The sequence below is a fragment of the Crassostrea angulata genome, chromosome 10 (assembly GCF_025612915.1).
Source record: "Crassostrea angulata isolate pt1a10 chromosome 10, ASM2561291v2, whole genome shotgun sequence".
NCBI classification, from domain to species: Eukaryota; Metazoa; Mollusca; class Bivalvia; order Ostreida; family Ostreidae; genus Magallana; species Magallana angulata.
Genome location: NC_069120.1, coordinates 43,305,523 through 43,319,808, shown reverse-complemented (window position 1 = coordinate 43,319,808; position 14,286 = coordinate 43,305,523). Strand labels below are relative to the sequence as shown.

The 14,286-nt window shown below is 34.1% G+C and overlaps 1 protein-coding gene across 1 annotated transcript; it reads left to right on the top strand.

The window, feature by feature from the left end:
* Positions 1–3,361: 3,361 nt before the first annotated feature.
* Positions 3,362–13,024, top strand: LOC128165000 (QRFP-like peptide receptor). Its single transcript, XM_052829180.1, has 6 exons — positions 3,362–3,816; positions 7,361–7,619; positions 10,485–10,662; positions 10,858–10,965; positions 11,287–11,452; positions 12,668–13,024. The coding sequence occupies exons 1-6, from the start codon at positions 3,429–3,431 to the stop codon at positions 12,802–12,804; spliced, it is 1,236 nt and encodes a 411-aa protein (XP_052685140.1). The 5' UTR covers positions 3,362–3,428; the 3' UTR covers positions 12,805–13,024.
* Positions 13,025–14,286: the final 1,262 nt, after the last annotated feature.

Sequence of the window (14,286 nt, the reverse complement as noted above, 5' to 3'; positions counted from 1 at the left end):
ATCTGGCTCATACTTCACACATAGAGTGTTTTTGGTCAAAGGATGTGCAGTGCCTTGAACAAAGTTTCTATGTCAAGGACCAAGATCATATCGGACACATAACAAAATCTTTGTACGAAGCTTATTTTCTCTCCCCTGAGTTCTTTCTGGCTCGTGCTTCACAAAAACAAGATATTTTAGGTGAAGAGTGTGCAGTGATGTGAAGGCCATTGCTGATATCTTTAAAATTCGGGTTTGGGCCATTTTCCAATTGGTTTAATTTTGCAAAGATGGTCACCATCTCAACATTGTCTAGATTTCCGCAGTTGAAGGAGACATATCATAACGCCTCCAGTCTATTTTATAGTCATGAATAATTTAAATATCGGGTAACAAAATATATGATTCGTCAGTCTGAGGTTGTTTCTGGGTATCATTTATTATCCAACAAGAAATATTTACATCTCTACTCGGATTCTCCACCACTATATCAGAACGCCTCCAGTCTATTCTATAAAAGTCCACTAGGGGTTATATGGAGTGTTATGATATTTAATTTATTAAGATCCTCGAGATCTTTGTTCCAACATGCCCACACCTGGCGGGTGCCCTAGCCAAGGTGTTTCCGGAATGTCTCCTCCTCTTCATGGGGAGTAGTCCGGGTCTCAGTCTGTATAAAAAGAGGAGGCAGGAAGACAGCTTCCAGATGACTTCTCTTTTATTTAGATATAACAATCTAATATGACATTTTAACAATAAATATCAATATTAATACAATGAAATTGATCAACATTAATATTGATTACAAAAATCTCTGAAAATAAAATATTATTTGAACCCTCTGAATCTATTAACTTTACTAATTTATCTAACCTATAAAAAGAGGAGGCAGAAAGTCAGCTTCCAGATGACTTATGGAGAGCAGTGTTTCCCGCACCCCCATTTTATACGCACGGACACTGCGCTACAACATTCTCCTCCCAATAAGTAAATGCGATCAAGTGCATACTAATGATCTGACGCACTGTGGTCAGTAGTAGCATCTTATTTAGATTTCTGACCCGGCGTCGCCAGGCTCATCACTGGACTTAATAAGTTAACACATTTCTCCATGAACATAAATAAACATACGCTATCTATATTACGCATACACTTTAACCAATTTCTATAGAATTTCCGTTATGATACTTGATTGTATACACTGTGATGATCACCTACCACCAGTTGACCAGGATCGTTTGTAACACAAGAACAGCATGTACGTTCTAATGTGTCCAAATACTTCCTGGCCATCACAATACCGGAATTATACCAAGAACTTGAAATATTTCTGTCGGGCATCACTGTCTAATGTTACATTTGTATTTGCAACGTAAAAAAAAATTTTACCGCTGCAAATACAAATGTACAATGATACGCGTGTATCATTGTATCGATCTGAGTAATATGAAGAAACAGGTTATTTTATTTTATTTTTTTCTTGCCAATTTGTATCAGCAGAACATCGTTAAACTAAGTACTATACAGTTAAGGTAAGAAGAAATTTAAGGTAGACTGGTTTATGTATTACGTTCATATAGGTATTAACTGAATGGTGGTGGCCATTTTTATACAATAATTGTCTTCTTAGAATAAAGAGCTCTGTATTTGTTCAAATTTTGAATCTAAGATATTTGGAGTTTTTTTTGGGAGTTGATTTTAATCAACTCTCCTATGCAGTTACTCTGGCAAACCGAAAGTGAAACATTGTTTGGACCTAAGCACAAATCATCACCGCTGACAAGACTAAGTTCTTGAAAATAATAAAAAAAAATATTCGATGTTATGTATGCTGAGGCATTGTTTTTCAAGGAAACTTATCTAGAAACACTTTGAAAATAGTCAAATTTGATATACTATGAACAATTTAGATATTTTTGTAGTTTCATGTATTCCTACGCCAGAGTTAATATAGTCTTGTTCAACCAGACGCTCGACTGTCTCCGTAAATCTGCGACAAGCTTGTCGGATATAACGGAGACAGCTGAGCCTCTGGTTAAACGAGACTAGAGTTCGATAGTGCTTGGATCCATACAATTTTTAGAATTGTTTCGATAACTAATACATACTAGTAGTTGAAATCCATCTTTAAATATTACACATCATTATTTATATGGGGTCTCTCGAAATTCTTGTCGCAAAAGTCTAAAAATTCATATTGTAAAAAAGTGCATGCGTAATTCAAATACAAACTAGAAACTAATTGCCATGCAAGATAAATTGTTTTTAAAATAAATGATTATCGATAAAATCAACTCCCGTCAGTACTTCAGTACTTTGATTTTCTTTTCCAATAGATAGGAAATTAAATCTCGTTTATATATAATTTTCCTTGATATTTTATTCCTTATCTATTAACATTTAAACCAGTTAGTTCCCAAACTTAGAGTACATTACCAGGCTCTTTTCGGAGCTAGAATATTTCGAATTTTCCTTAAAATAGTACACAAAATGCATTTAAATGCTTATAAGTAAAGCCATACTATACATTTTCAATTGAACACTTTATATATAAATAGAAAATTCATATTTTATAAAAAATATAATTATGAAATAACGAAGTGGAAATTTCACACTGTGGAGATAGGGAAGATAGGTCGCGTCTGACCTTAAAATTATAAGGCATGATGTTAATGTTTACAGTTCTGGGGTCTGCAAGAGGAAACATACTAGATCTTATGTTCTACTACTTGGGATCTATGTCAGAAATCAAAAATACAACATCGCTTTATTAAGAGGAACATGTTTATGAAAATGCAAACCTTAGAAGAGACTAAAATAAAATTTTAAACCCGCCATAGAAACATGAACAGATGACGTAATGATAACTATCGTCACAATTCACTGGTTTTATGTCCATTCTATTTCCACAAACAGGCGGCTGCGTGAAGTGTGTGGAAATGGAATGGACACCAAACACGTGACTTGCAACGATGCAATGATACAAGCACATGCCAGTTCCGAGGTCTGTTCTGTGCGGTTTCGGTCTTTAGACTGAATGTATCACCTCCACTGCGGACAATAAGTCTTCTTCTTTTTTTTTTTAACGGGAACGTTCACACAACAGCGGCATATGTCACTTTCCATGTCATCCTTTTCCCGTTGAAATCGATACCGTATTAACCAGAGAGTGATGTTGACTTGCGATCCTGATTATGTGCAAAATGCCTAGAGCTGATAAATCAGCTTAATTCTGCAAATTAACAATCTGTTCATAAATATTGATGAAATGTAAATATTCCTACGCCTCTATGAGATACAAATGGGAGTTTATTGTCAACCTTCGACCAAACAACATAACTTGGTATAGTTCGAATCGTTTACGATGGCATGAAGAGCAAAAGCTCAGGAATTTACGAAGTTAGAAAAACTTATTGTCCCAAAGAAACCGAACTGTTCAGAGGGAAAAGATGAATCTGTTTGGGAATCTGTTAAGCCCGTTGAACAATTGTCCCCCCGGGGATAGGGTCCCGGAAATGAGTCCACAACTCCTGAAAATCATGAGTTTTTTCAAAGCACCGGATCCACCCGAGATCCCAGCGTGGGAAATAGGACTGAAAATCGCCTTCTACATTCCGTCTATTGTCATTAACCTTGTCGGAAACAGTCTGGTGATCTTGATTCTGGCTTTCAACAAGAAGATGAGAACCACCACAAACTTACTTATACTGAACTTGAGTGTTTCGGATATATTGGTCGCTTGCTTTTGTTCCTGGATTCATTTGGTCTCACAAGTGACAGCTGGTAACCAGTGGATATTTGGCGCATTTATGTGTAAATTCAGTTCTTTTGCTCAAGGTAAAAGTTAGATACCATACAATGTAAACCATTTTTTGGGTGACAACAAATGTTCTCTTCATCTGTCAACATAAAGGGACGTTGTGGCGCGAATTTATTATAAAAGAGTGAATAATAACATACATGTGTATATACGAAATTTAAACTTAACCGAGGTTTCACGCATTCTTTTTTTATATTTTTAGTCCTAATAGCTTAAAGGCCGTTGAAATTGTATTGGAATTACACGTGGTAACAAACAGGGTTGGTTTGGACATCGAATTGAATGTCACATGATTGCGATTACCATTTAAAATTAGTTACAATTGGAGTTACACAGTAAGAAAAGAATTGAAATTGAATGTTATATATTATTTGATGAGTGAAATCAGAAATCTACATGTATAAAGGGTCCATCTTATTTGATGTATTTACAAATAATGTGTATTTGTAAATTAATGAAGAAATCGGGTTTAATCGAGCGGCAGCTTGCTCAATTGCAAGATATCGTGCTGCAGTACATATATTCAGCGCTGGCATGTTCAAAGGGTTGTGAAACTATATTTTGTGTTGGGTCAAACAATAATTGTATTTTTCTTTTACTTTAAGACAATTTATTTACTTCTGAAAATCGGTTTTTCAAAATTAAGTATTTCTATATAAACAAAATATATTTAGAAATAGACATATTAATGGTTCGTCGTCACCATATATAGACCATATATAGAATTACATTTAATAACAGAGGGATCTTACAGCAGGCTTACTTATACACTAGGGCAGTGCATAGTCATGATATATTAGATGATCAACGATAAGGGATGCATATGGCCCCATATAGTGAACATTTTACTTGAAATCTACAAGGTTTTTACTTAAAATTACTTTTAAAAATTTTGATTTTCTTTAAACAAAGAATGTGGGCGCTTAAGATGTAGATTCGGCAGGAATCTGGGCGCACAAGGAGAGTGAAAATTTCATCAATTAATTTTGAATATTTTTCGAATTATAACCGTTATTTGGTTTCTGTTGGATGTGGAATGAGTGGAAAAATATTTGAAATGCAAAAGGTTTTATTAAAATATGGGTCTAGATATAGCAACACGATGCAATTCATGCAAAATCCTACTTATTTACAACTGTTTTTAAATGATTTTGTTGTCTCTGGGTCTTCTTTCCACAAATTTGAAACGTGTAAAGGTAACATATTTCAACATTAAAAATGTCGCATTTTAAAAAAAGATGGAGAGATGACCCAGAGATGACTAATTATGTACTTTTCAAATTATTTTTTGAAGGATAAAAAACAAAGTCCATTGATATGACAGTGGTGTTTCAAACAGTACTTTATAGAGCATATATTGACAAGTCTCCGTGGCTCAGTGGTTTCGTCCTGGATTTAGTGAATACATACATTCAGTGTTTTGGGTTCAAATCCAACTGGTGGTCTTTTTAAAAAAAATTAAACTTTTTTGTTTTAAATGTATGTTATTATAACATGATGTTGAATTATAATATACCGGTATATTTTAATTTGTTTTTATTGATTTCTAGATCTGCTGTATGAACACTATAAAAAAAATTCTTTTCTTATTACTAGTTTTTTAGGATAACACAATATAACTTCATTAAATAATGTTTTCATTAACATTTCCAACTAGCTATCGGTTTACCTCTCATTGCCATTTTTTGAAAGCTTTGTGAGTTTTTTAATAACCGGAATAGCCATGTACTTCGACTCTCAACATAATATATTTTTGTTGAAACCTGTACATAGCCTTTCGAGGTTATAGACATTTAAATCCCAATTGATTCGTGTCGAGGATACCTGCAAACTTACAATCTTGTGCGCTCACTTTCTTTGGCTGTCGGTGGTGGGACCACTGATATTTCTTCAAACTCAGCAGCTGTGGTATTATAGTTCGTGGAGGGCCAGAATTCATGTGTTTCATTGTACTCTTTCCCCGCGAATGACCCCCCCCCCCTCCCAAAATATTTAGACACTGGAGACTATTGTAATTGCGCAAATAAATTAGATTATAGACAACGAAAAATATGATATTCTGGACAATATCCATGGATTAAAATTGACCCTATTGAAGAAAACTTTTTAAACGATTAACCACCGAACATAATCGACCTATCAATCTTTAAGAAGAAATATTCAGAAGAAAAAAAACATGTCATGCTTACATAAAAACTTAGAATTGTTTTCTATAAGGTATGAAGTATTTTGTTTTTCCCAGAAAATTGCAATAGGTCCCTTATGTCCTGTGCACAAATGAAGAAGAAAAGCACAAACATAATTATGATCCACTGCAAATTTTCCAATTAAGAAAAATTATTAGAGTTTTCATCGGTTTATTTTAACATCCTATAAAACACACTGCCAAGCATATTTTCTATGATAAGTTTCAAGATTTTAAGTATAAATTGTTTTATTTCAGTTCGTTTCAGTTTATTATTTTTTTCATTCCTGGGAAGTTTATGTCATAAGTTCTTTTTCAATTAAATATCAATTGTAAATTAAGCTTTACAACATTCTGGATATGGTGTCACTATAACTGAGATATGATAAACATTGTTTTCTTTGTTTCTTTATTTGTTTCATTTTTTTCTTCCAAATTACAGAATAGTTTTACCAATATGCAGAAAACTGATGTTACAGTTGTAATATGACACGTGGTTTTCGGGAGAAGCAATCTCTATCATATTTTAGGGGTTTTGTTTCGTAATATGTTTGCACACTTTGGACAGTTATGATTAATATTTAATGATAATTTTTTTTACAAAGATGATTCAAATATTTTATGTACACATACAACAAATACTCGTTTATTGCATTTTCGTCTCACATTGTATGTTTAGACTATAATTTGAAGTTTAATTTAAAGATAGTTTATATTGAAAACTTATTTTTTTTTTTGCAACATCTGTTGATTGCATACATTAATTAAAACTCCTTATGAATAAAAATAAGATACATGTATTAAGAAATAGCTGAACTAATGGTGAAGAGAAATGTGTATTTTTCACATTGTTCCATGTCTTTTTCTATGGAAGTTGGAAATTCACAATCCTTCTATTGGCAATTGAACCATGATATGTCTTTGTCAACTATTTTTGTAACCAAAAACAAGAGACCCCTCCCCCCAAATTTCTCAAGGGCTTTAAAAAGACGCTCCTTAAATGTTAAAATTGCCTCTAAAATTCACACCCAAACACATCTGTTTTATAAGAGATGATTCACCATTCTGTCATTCCTCGCTATAAAAGAAATACCAAGGATTATCTGAACATCAAAGGAGCCTGTTTAAATCAAATCAGTCTTGTTATTTATCTGGCATGCTGACGAAACGAATAATTCAAACAATTGTTCTTTGTATAATTTTCACGTTAAATTTATAATTCCGCGAAAATCACATTGATTTCGCGCGAAATTTGCTCTTGTAATGTAAAATTTGTATGAGGCACATTTGAAATAGCTGTAAACCACCTATATTCCATCTAATAAATAAATTTGATAAATATGTTGTCTTCATCTGTTTCCTTCTCTATTCTCTAGTTGCGGCCTTGACCTCAAGTGTTTTGACCTTGACCGTCATTTCCTTGGAGAGATTTCAAGCGATTGTGTTTCCACTGAAGCGGAAGTTGTCCCACAATATCACTATGGTGGTGATCGTCTGCTCCTGGATTATATCCATGGGGACGGCCTCCCCCTATTTATTTGTTAAAGAACAGAGTGAGCGACAATATTCAGACATGTTGCAAGTACTGTGTAAGGAGAACTGGCCGTCATATTATATTGGCCTCGATGAAGATGGGTAAGCTAAAGATTTATTTCCAACTAACTTAATTACTTTACTTAGACCGGAGACACATTTATTGTTGCCATATTAAGCAATGTAGAATTCTAACTGGAAACTTTATACCAACTTTTATAAGACTATGGAATGAATTCAAATATGGTTACACATGAAATTTTGGCATATTTTATGCTTTTGAAAAGGGTTAAAAGGGGAATACTCAGTGTTGTGAAAAACTGCCATCATGGACCAAAATGAATTGGTTGTTAACATTAAGAGACAGAAATTTACTTTAAAACTGCCATTCCGATTATTTTTTCAAAGAAGTATATTTTTAAAAATCTGTTTTTTGAGAGAAACCCCCCCCCCCCACATGAAATCCTCCGAAATTTAAGAACGGTTTGTTAGATTAATAAATGTCTAGAATAGTCGAGCAGTAACGCAGATAGAATAAGCACTGATTATTGATCAAGAGTGACTTTTTTGGTATATCTTTATCAATACTTATAAAGGAAAAACTCTAGAAATTTTCTGAAAATTTGTCCAATATCGGATGAAATAAAAATCAAGCCACCTACTAGTTGTCAACTCAAAAGACGTGACCAACCACTCGTCAAAAATTAGTCGGGTAATCCCTAAAAAATATTGAGAAATTAAAAATACCGAGCGAAAAATTAGACTCTAGACTCTTAGATAAAAACCTTTAATTAATTTTGCACATATATGTAAATGTCTGTCCAATAACCTGTGTTCAATTTTTGAACTATTAGTAACTACTAGTATCTTAAATATAGATAGAATTGTGGTAGGAAATACCTTTATGTAAGTCACGCCAAATTCACAAAAATGAGCTATACATAGTTTCACATTTGATAAATTAGGTTTATCGACTGGTAAATATGGTTTACGAACCGCAGACTGTAGTTAACGATTCGTTAACTATAGTTTTCATCTGTAAAACTATTTTTAACGGTTGTAAATTAAAGTTAACGAAAGATAATTTAAGTTTATCTGTCTGCAAATAACGTTAAAAATAGATTTTGCTGATAAATATAGATTTACATATGTAAACTATAATTTACATTCCTGAACTATAGGTAAGAGTTGTTAATCATAGTTTCACAATCGTGAAGCTATATTATCAGATAAATCCTGTTTTGTAATCGCAAATGGTTGTTTTTCTGTATTAATTATAGTTTTACGCTTCTGAAACATAGATGATCGCGTTAACTATGGTTTACAGATGTGAAATATAGATTTTAATATAGTTTTCTGTCCGTAAACTATAGTTAACAACCGTTAAACCTAATTTATCGACTTGTGAACTATGATTAGCTAATTTTTGTGAATTGGCGTGCCACATATATGAGCCTCACCGTGAATCTGTAAGAATAAAAAGATGACTGGTTTTGGGTTGTTACAAAAGTTGTAAGATATTATGGTAGAACAATTTTTTAAAAGGGTGATGGAGAAGAAAAAAAGTTCGTTTGTATTGGATTTGTTCCCAAAATGGCGCACCGACCACAACAAGATTTTTCAGATGCAAGAAGAGTTAAATATTCTAGTGTCATCATTTAACGTGGTTTCATCACTTTTCTATGATTTCCAATTTTCGTGGATTTCGTTGTCGACTCTTTCCACGTTACATGGAAACAATATGTTGCACGTTGATTGAGATGTACGTAATAACATGCGCTGACACGCCCCCCCCCCCTGAAAAATTCATATATTTTTAATTACATCATAAAATTACCAAAAATATGCCTCAGACACCCCCCCCCCCCCGGGTATACTCAAATAACCGTTGCAATCCCCCCCCCCCCCCCCCCCCCCCCACTGGAAAAATTTTCCGGATCCATGCATGTAATAGTACAGCTTTCAAGAAAATGAGAGAGGGTGACAGTTGCATGGACAGGCGAACCAAGATAACAGGTTTAAAACAACATGCAGTGTATCTTAATCTTTATAGAAAGTGAGAGAAAAAGACTGTTCTCTGCCGGAAAGAAAAAATGATATAATTTCAATGCGTTTTCAATTCCCTTTTTGATGATATTAAGCGTATTCATCGCGTTAACTAGGCCTAATCATCATTTCTCAAACATGTCTGCGTCATTATTTTAAAAAATATGCAGATTGCATCGTACCATTTTCAGGTTTTTGGGGTTTAATAAATATTGGTTGAAATATCAGTGCCATTCAGTACTCCGCGCAAAATTGGACATGTAAATGTTGATTAATGCTTTTTTCCATGGGCTATTTATCTAACATTTCATGAAATCGATGTAACAATAAATTAAGAAGTTTTTTCGATCATTACTTTGGCGTCTTCACCCTCCAGGGTTATCTCGACCGTCATTCGGAATCCCTCGCTGTACGTGGATCCTGAATTCGTTCAGTGTGATTCATTGTAAAATCGTTATCAATAAACAAAGGAGGAACGTGCCTAATCCTTTCATAAGTCAGAAAAGAATATACAGAGGACTTACTGATGAACTTCAAAACTTGAGAATAATGATATATTTAAAATCTTCCAAATCACTTACATGTGAATTGATGCGTGTTTATATTTTTTCTTTCTATCTGTGCGATTAAATGAATACGAAAGAAAGTTTGGCAAAGAATTATATACATTCAGTAGAATTCTTAATCCTTTTGTTATAGAGTCATGAGTTGGAGCTAATTCTCTTTTTTCTGCCTGGTATTTTTTTCCCTTAAATTACGAAAAAAGTCTCAATGTGATGCCTGACAACAAATAGGCATCTCCTCGACGGGACCTTCAACAACAAGATCAATATAACAACTGCGACGTCAATGTAACGACAACAACTACTAGTATTATAAACAACACAATCATTGCATAAAGCTTTCTCTTCTTTTTGAAAGGAAATGCGAGACAGACCAGCCTGGAATGAGGCTATATTTCACTCTGACCTTCGTCATCATGTACGCCATGCCAATTCTAGTTATGGGAGTCACCTACAGTATTATAACGTGGACCCTCATGACACGTAAGGGGCCCGGGGGTAAAGGAACCTCCTCCATAGACAGGGCCAGAAAAAAGGTACACACTCTCTAATACCTATAGGTTCTGCATCGCTGTCTTCGTCAAATGATGCAAAAATATATTATTCATCAAAAATCAAAATGTTTTGATCGGTTTTCTACTTCTTGCATTCGTTGAATTGGTTCTATAGAATGTTTATATTGACTGGACTTATCCATTTCTTCTCTATGAATTTGGGACCTTTTTTTTCAGATCATCCGCATGTTGATAATGGTTCTGGTGTTCTTTGTGATCTGTTGGACTCCACAGTGGGGCCTACTCCTCAATGATGCATACTTCCCACCAAAGGGAAATCAAAAGGTTGGACCTCTCTCTCTCTCTCTCAGACAAATTCTAACACACAGATTAGTCGTCTTGAGAATCAAACCATTATATATCACTAATTACCGTTTATTCGATAAATTTAGACATTGCGTGATGGTCATGATAAAATAAGTCAAGATGCAATGGGGAATGCGCTGAGAAAAAGTCATGGATACGCTTTTTCCATTTTGCTTCTGTAACGAGTTGATCTATAATACTTTATCAATTGGTACAGGAATTCTTCGTTGTTTATTTAATCAGTAATCAATTGTTTCTTAACTCCATTATTTGGTAATATACCTGGGTTTTTTTAAATAGAGAGACGATTATGTGGTAGCGTTGAAGTACATGGCGCTGTATATTGCCTACACCAACAGCGCCATCAACCCGATCATGTACGCAGGCTTCAACGAGAATTTCCGGCGCGGGTTTTTGGACGCCTTCAAGTGCCGACTTTGGAGCAAGAAAAATAGAATACATTCAGGTATTCTACCCAACCAACGTTAATCAAGAAAATATGTTTCTTTTGCAATTGTTTGTTCAAAAATGCACACGTAATTACCTATATCATCGAATATAAAATCTGAAATGGGTATCTTTTAGCTATGTTCATCTGTGCAGTTGCAATATACATATAACAAGGCTTCTACATAAATTATACATTTATAAAATCGTAATTAAAATACACTGTAGGAGATAAAATCAAGTTGTTCAATGAAAGAACAGAAGTTTGAGGGCAATTGTTTTCACATCTACACTATTATATCCTATTTTTGACATATTTCATCTTTAAAAAATGTATCGAAATGAGTGTTTTCCTCCCTTTATACAATCTCAAAGTCATAAAAGATCGTTGATTTAAGTTTTTTTTTATCATTTAAAGACAGAAATAAAGTTACTAGACGTAAATTCGGTCTAGAACATTTCATTTAACAGTAAACGTTTTAAATGACTATGTTCTTTTTATTGTTCAATGTGGCACATTTTATGTTTATTATCTAGACAATCAGTAGAACCCACAGAGCACTTTTGATACTCCAAACCAAACTGTATCTGTTCATGATGATTATTTTTAATTTCGTTAATTGGTTATTCAATTTATTAAAATAGATATCATTTATCGGTAAAAAAGTATAATATTTCCTTTTCCAGCGCTTAAAGTGCAAGTCGATATTCGAAGTGTACTTCGTGTTCTGTGATCTAAAAGCGGTTATCGGCGTGTAAATATTGAAGTACAACTAGATAGATGCGTTGATAACTTAGAATTTACTATATATAGAGACGGTTTCAGATACCGATGGGAAATATTCGCTTGCATTGTTGTTTTTTATTATTATTTTTTTTTTATTTCTCACAATCCTTCGTAAATATCATTTTAGGAAGATGGAATCTGACGTTGCAAAGCCCCGCCTTTCCGATAATAAAGTCTGTCAGCTAATAGAGAATTAACTTTGAATTAAATAGGTGTTGAAGTCTTGATACCGTTGATTAAACTTTACCGTAGTAGCACAGATTAAAAATTACCAAGAACACCTCAAAAATTCCAAACAAGATCTCAATGCATGTATACCAAGAAGTTTTAGGGTATATCGAAACTATAGGAAAGTTCCTACGATACCAAGGAAAATATTGATTTATACAGTATACTACAAGTAGCCTTTATAATATCTGTTATGATTTTTATATTTTGTATACACAGATGTAGGGAATTCAAACATTCCTGCTGGGTCACTGCGGAACAACGCCGGAACGAGTAGGGGTGTGTCAGCGTTCACTAGAGCGACCAAATCTGGGGGCGAGGACGACTCACAAGTTTACGGTGCTTCCAAAGACTAACATTACAAACTATTGTGAAGAAAAAAATCCTTTGCCCCCTTTCAAATTCAATTGTATTTTGATACACTTTGTACATTATATGTACATTGTTTACACAGAAGACTCATGGAAAAGTACAGTGTCGGATAGACCGAGGGAAATAAAGAGAAGCACCCTAGACATTGAATTACGTTGTGTTTGACTTTTTCAAAGCAGTCTCAGAGACAGATTTTTGAAGCAATTAAATAAACATTTTCAATACTGTTTGTCTCCTGTTTTTCTCTCGTACATTAAATCACTGAGAACCCCGCAGAATGAATTTCATGTACATTTCAGTACGTTTGGAAATTATAAAACTCATCGAGACCTATCGATCAATGGACTGGCCAATTTTGGTTCAAAGCTATTTTTAAACAAAAGTCATAATTACGCCTTCTCAAAAGGTGTAATAACGCAAATAAAGGTGTTGTAACGCCTTTTAAAAAGACGTATTAACGCATTTCCTAAAGAATTGTTACGCCTTTCCAAAAAAAATTATAACACTTTTTCAAAAAACGTAATAACGCCTTTCCAAAAGGCGTATTAACGCGACAATATTACTTATTAGGTTTGTTACTGACTGTTTAAAGAAATTGTGGGGTCGGTAAAGTCCATAGAAGGCGAGGCGGAGCCGAGCCTTCTATGGACTTTACCGACCCCACAAATTTTTTAAACAGTCAGTAACAAACCTAATAAGTGTTTTGTTTTGTCGAGGACGTAAGGTTTGATATGTAAACAAACGTTTGTGTAGAAAATCAGTTCAAATAACGTTACGTCCGCCATGTTGCCGTATAAATTTTGACGCTTGCCTTTTAAAGAAATTTGTAAGGCAGCCACGTGACGCGTTTCATCCAATGACGTCGCGACATTCTAGTCCGAGGCAAAACAAAAGGCGTTATAACGCTTTTCCAAAACTTTATTTGCATTGTAGTGCCTTTTGGAAAAGCGTTATAACGCCTTCTGTAAGGCGTTATAATACCTTTTGGAATGGTGTTATATTGCCTAATGGAATTGCGTTATAATGCCTTTTAGAAATGCGTTATAGCGCCTTTAGTCGCGTTATAATGCCTTTATTTGCGTTACGTACAATGCTTCTTTTTCATTATCAGAAACATAAATTATACTATACTATATTATAGGCTTTCGTAGTTGACTCTCTTCTAAAAAATTTTGAATTAATTGATTGTAAACAGTAAGTTAAATTAACCAAATTACTGTTAATGTACATCAGTACATGTATGTTAGCTAAAACTAAAGAATTTAAACAGCCAAATCAACTCCCATGGGAAGTTGAGTCTGATTTCGTACAGTCCGTGATTTTTTTTGGTCGCTGAAGGTTTCGACCAATCGATAAACGGGGCATGTAGATTTCAGTCCTGTCAGTTTCAGTCGCAGTAGGTATCCACCAATCGATGAACGAGGCGTGTAGATTTCAGTCCTATCAGCTTCTACAGAGCTACATTT

What these genes read in the sequence shown, in the direction of transcription:
- LOC128165000 (XM_052829180.1), top strand. Translation starts at nt 3,429, where the DNA reads ATGAATCTGTTTGGGAATCTGTTAAGCCCGTTGAACAATTGTCCCCCC. An exon ending in ATTGGCCTCGATGAAGATGG is followed by an intron (nt 7,620 to 10,484) that starts GTAAGCTAAAGA and finishes TCTTTTTGAAAG; the next exon opens with GAAATGCGAGACAGACCAGC. An exon ending in CACCAAAGGGAAATCAAAAG is followed by an intron (nt 10,966 to 11,286) that starts GTTGGACCTCTC and finishes TTTTTTAAATAG; the next exon opens with AGAGACGATTATGTGGTAGC.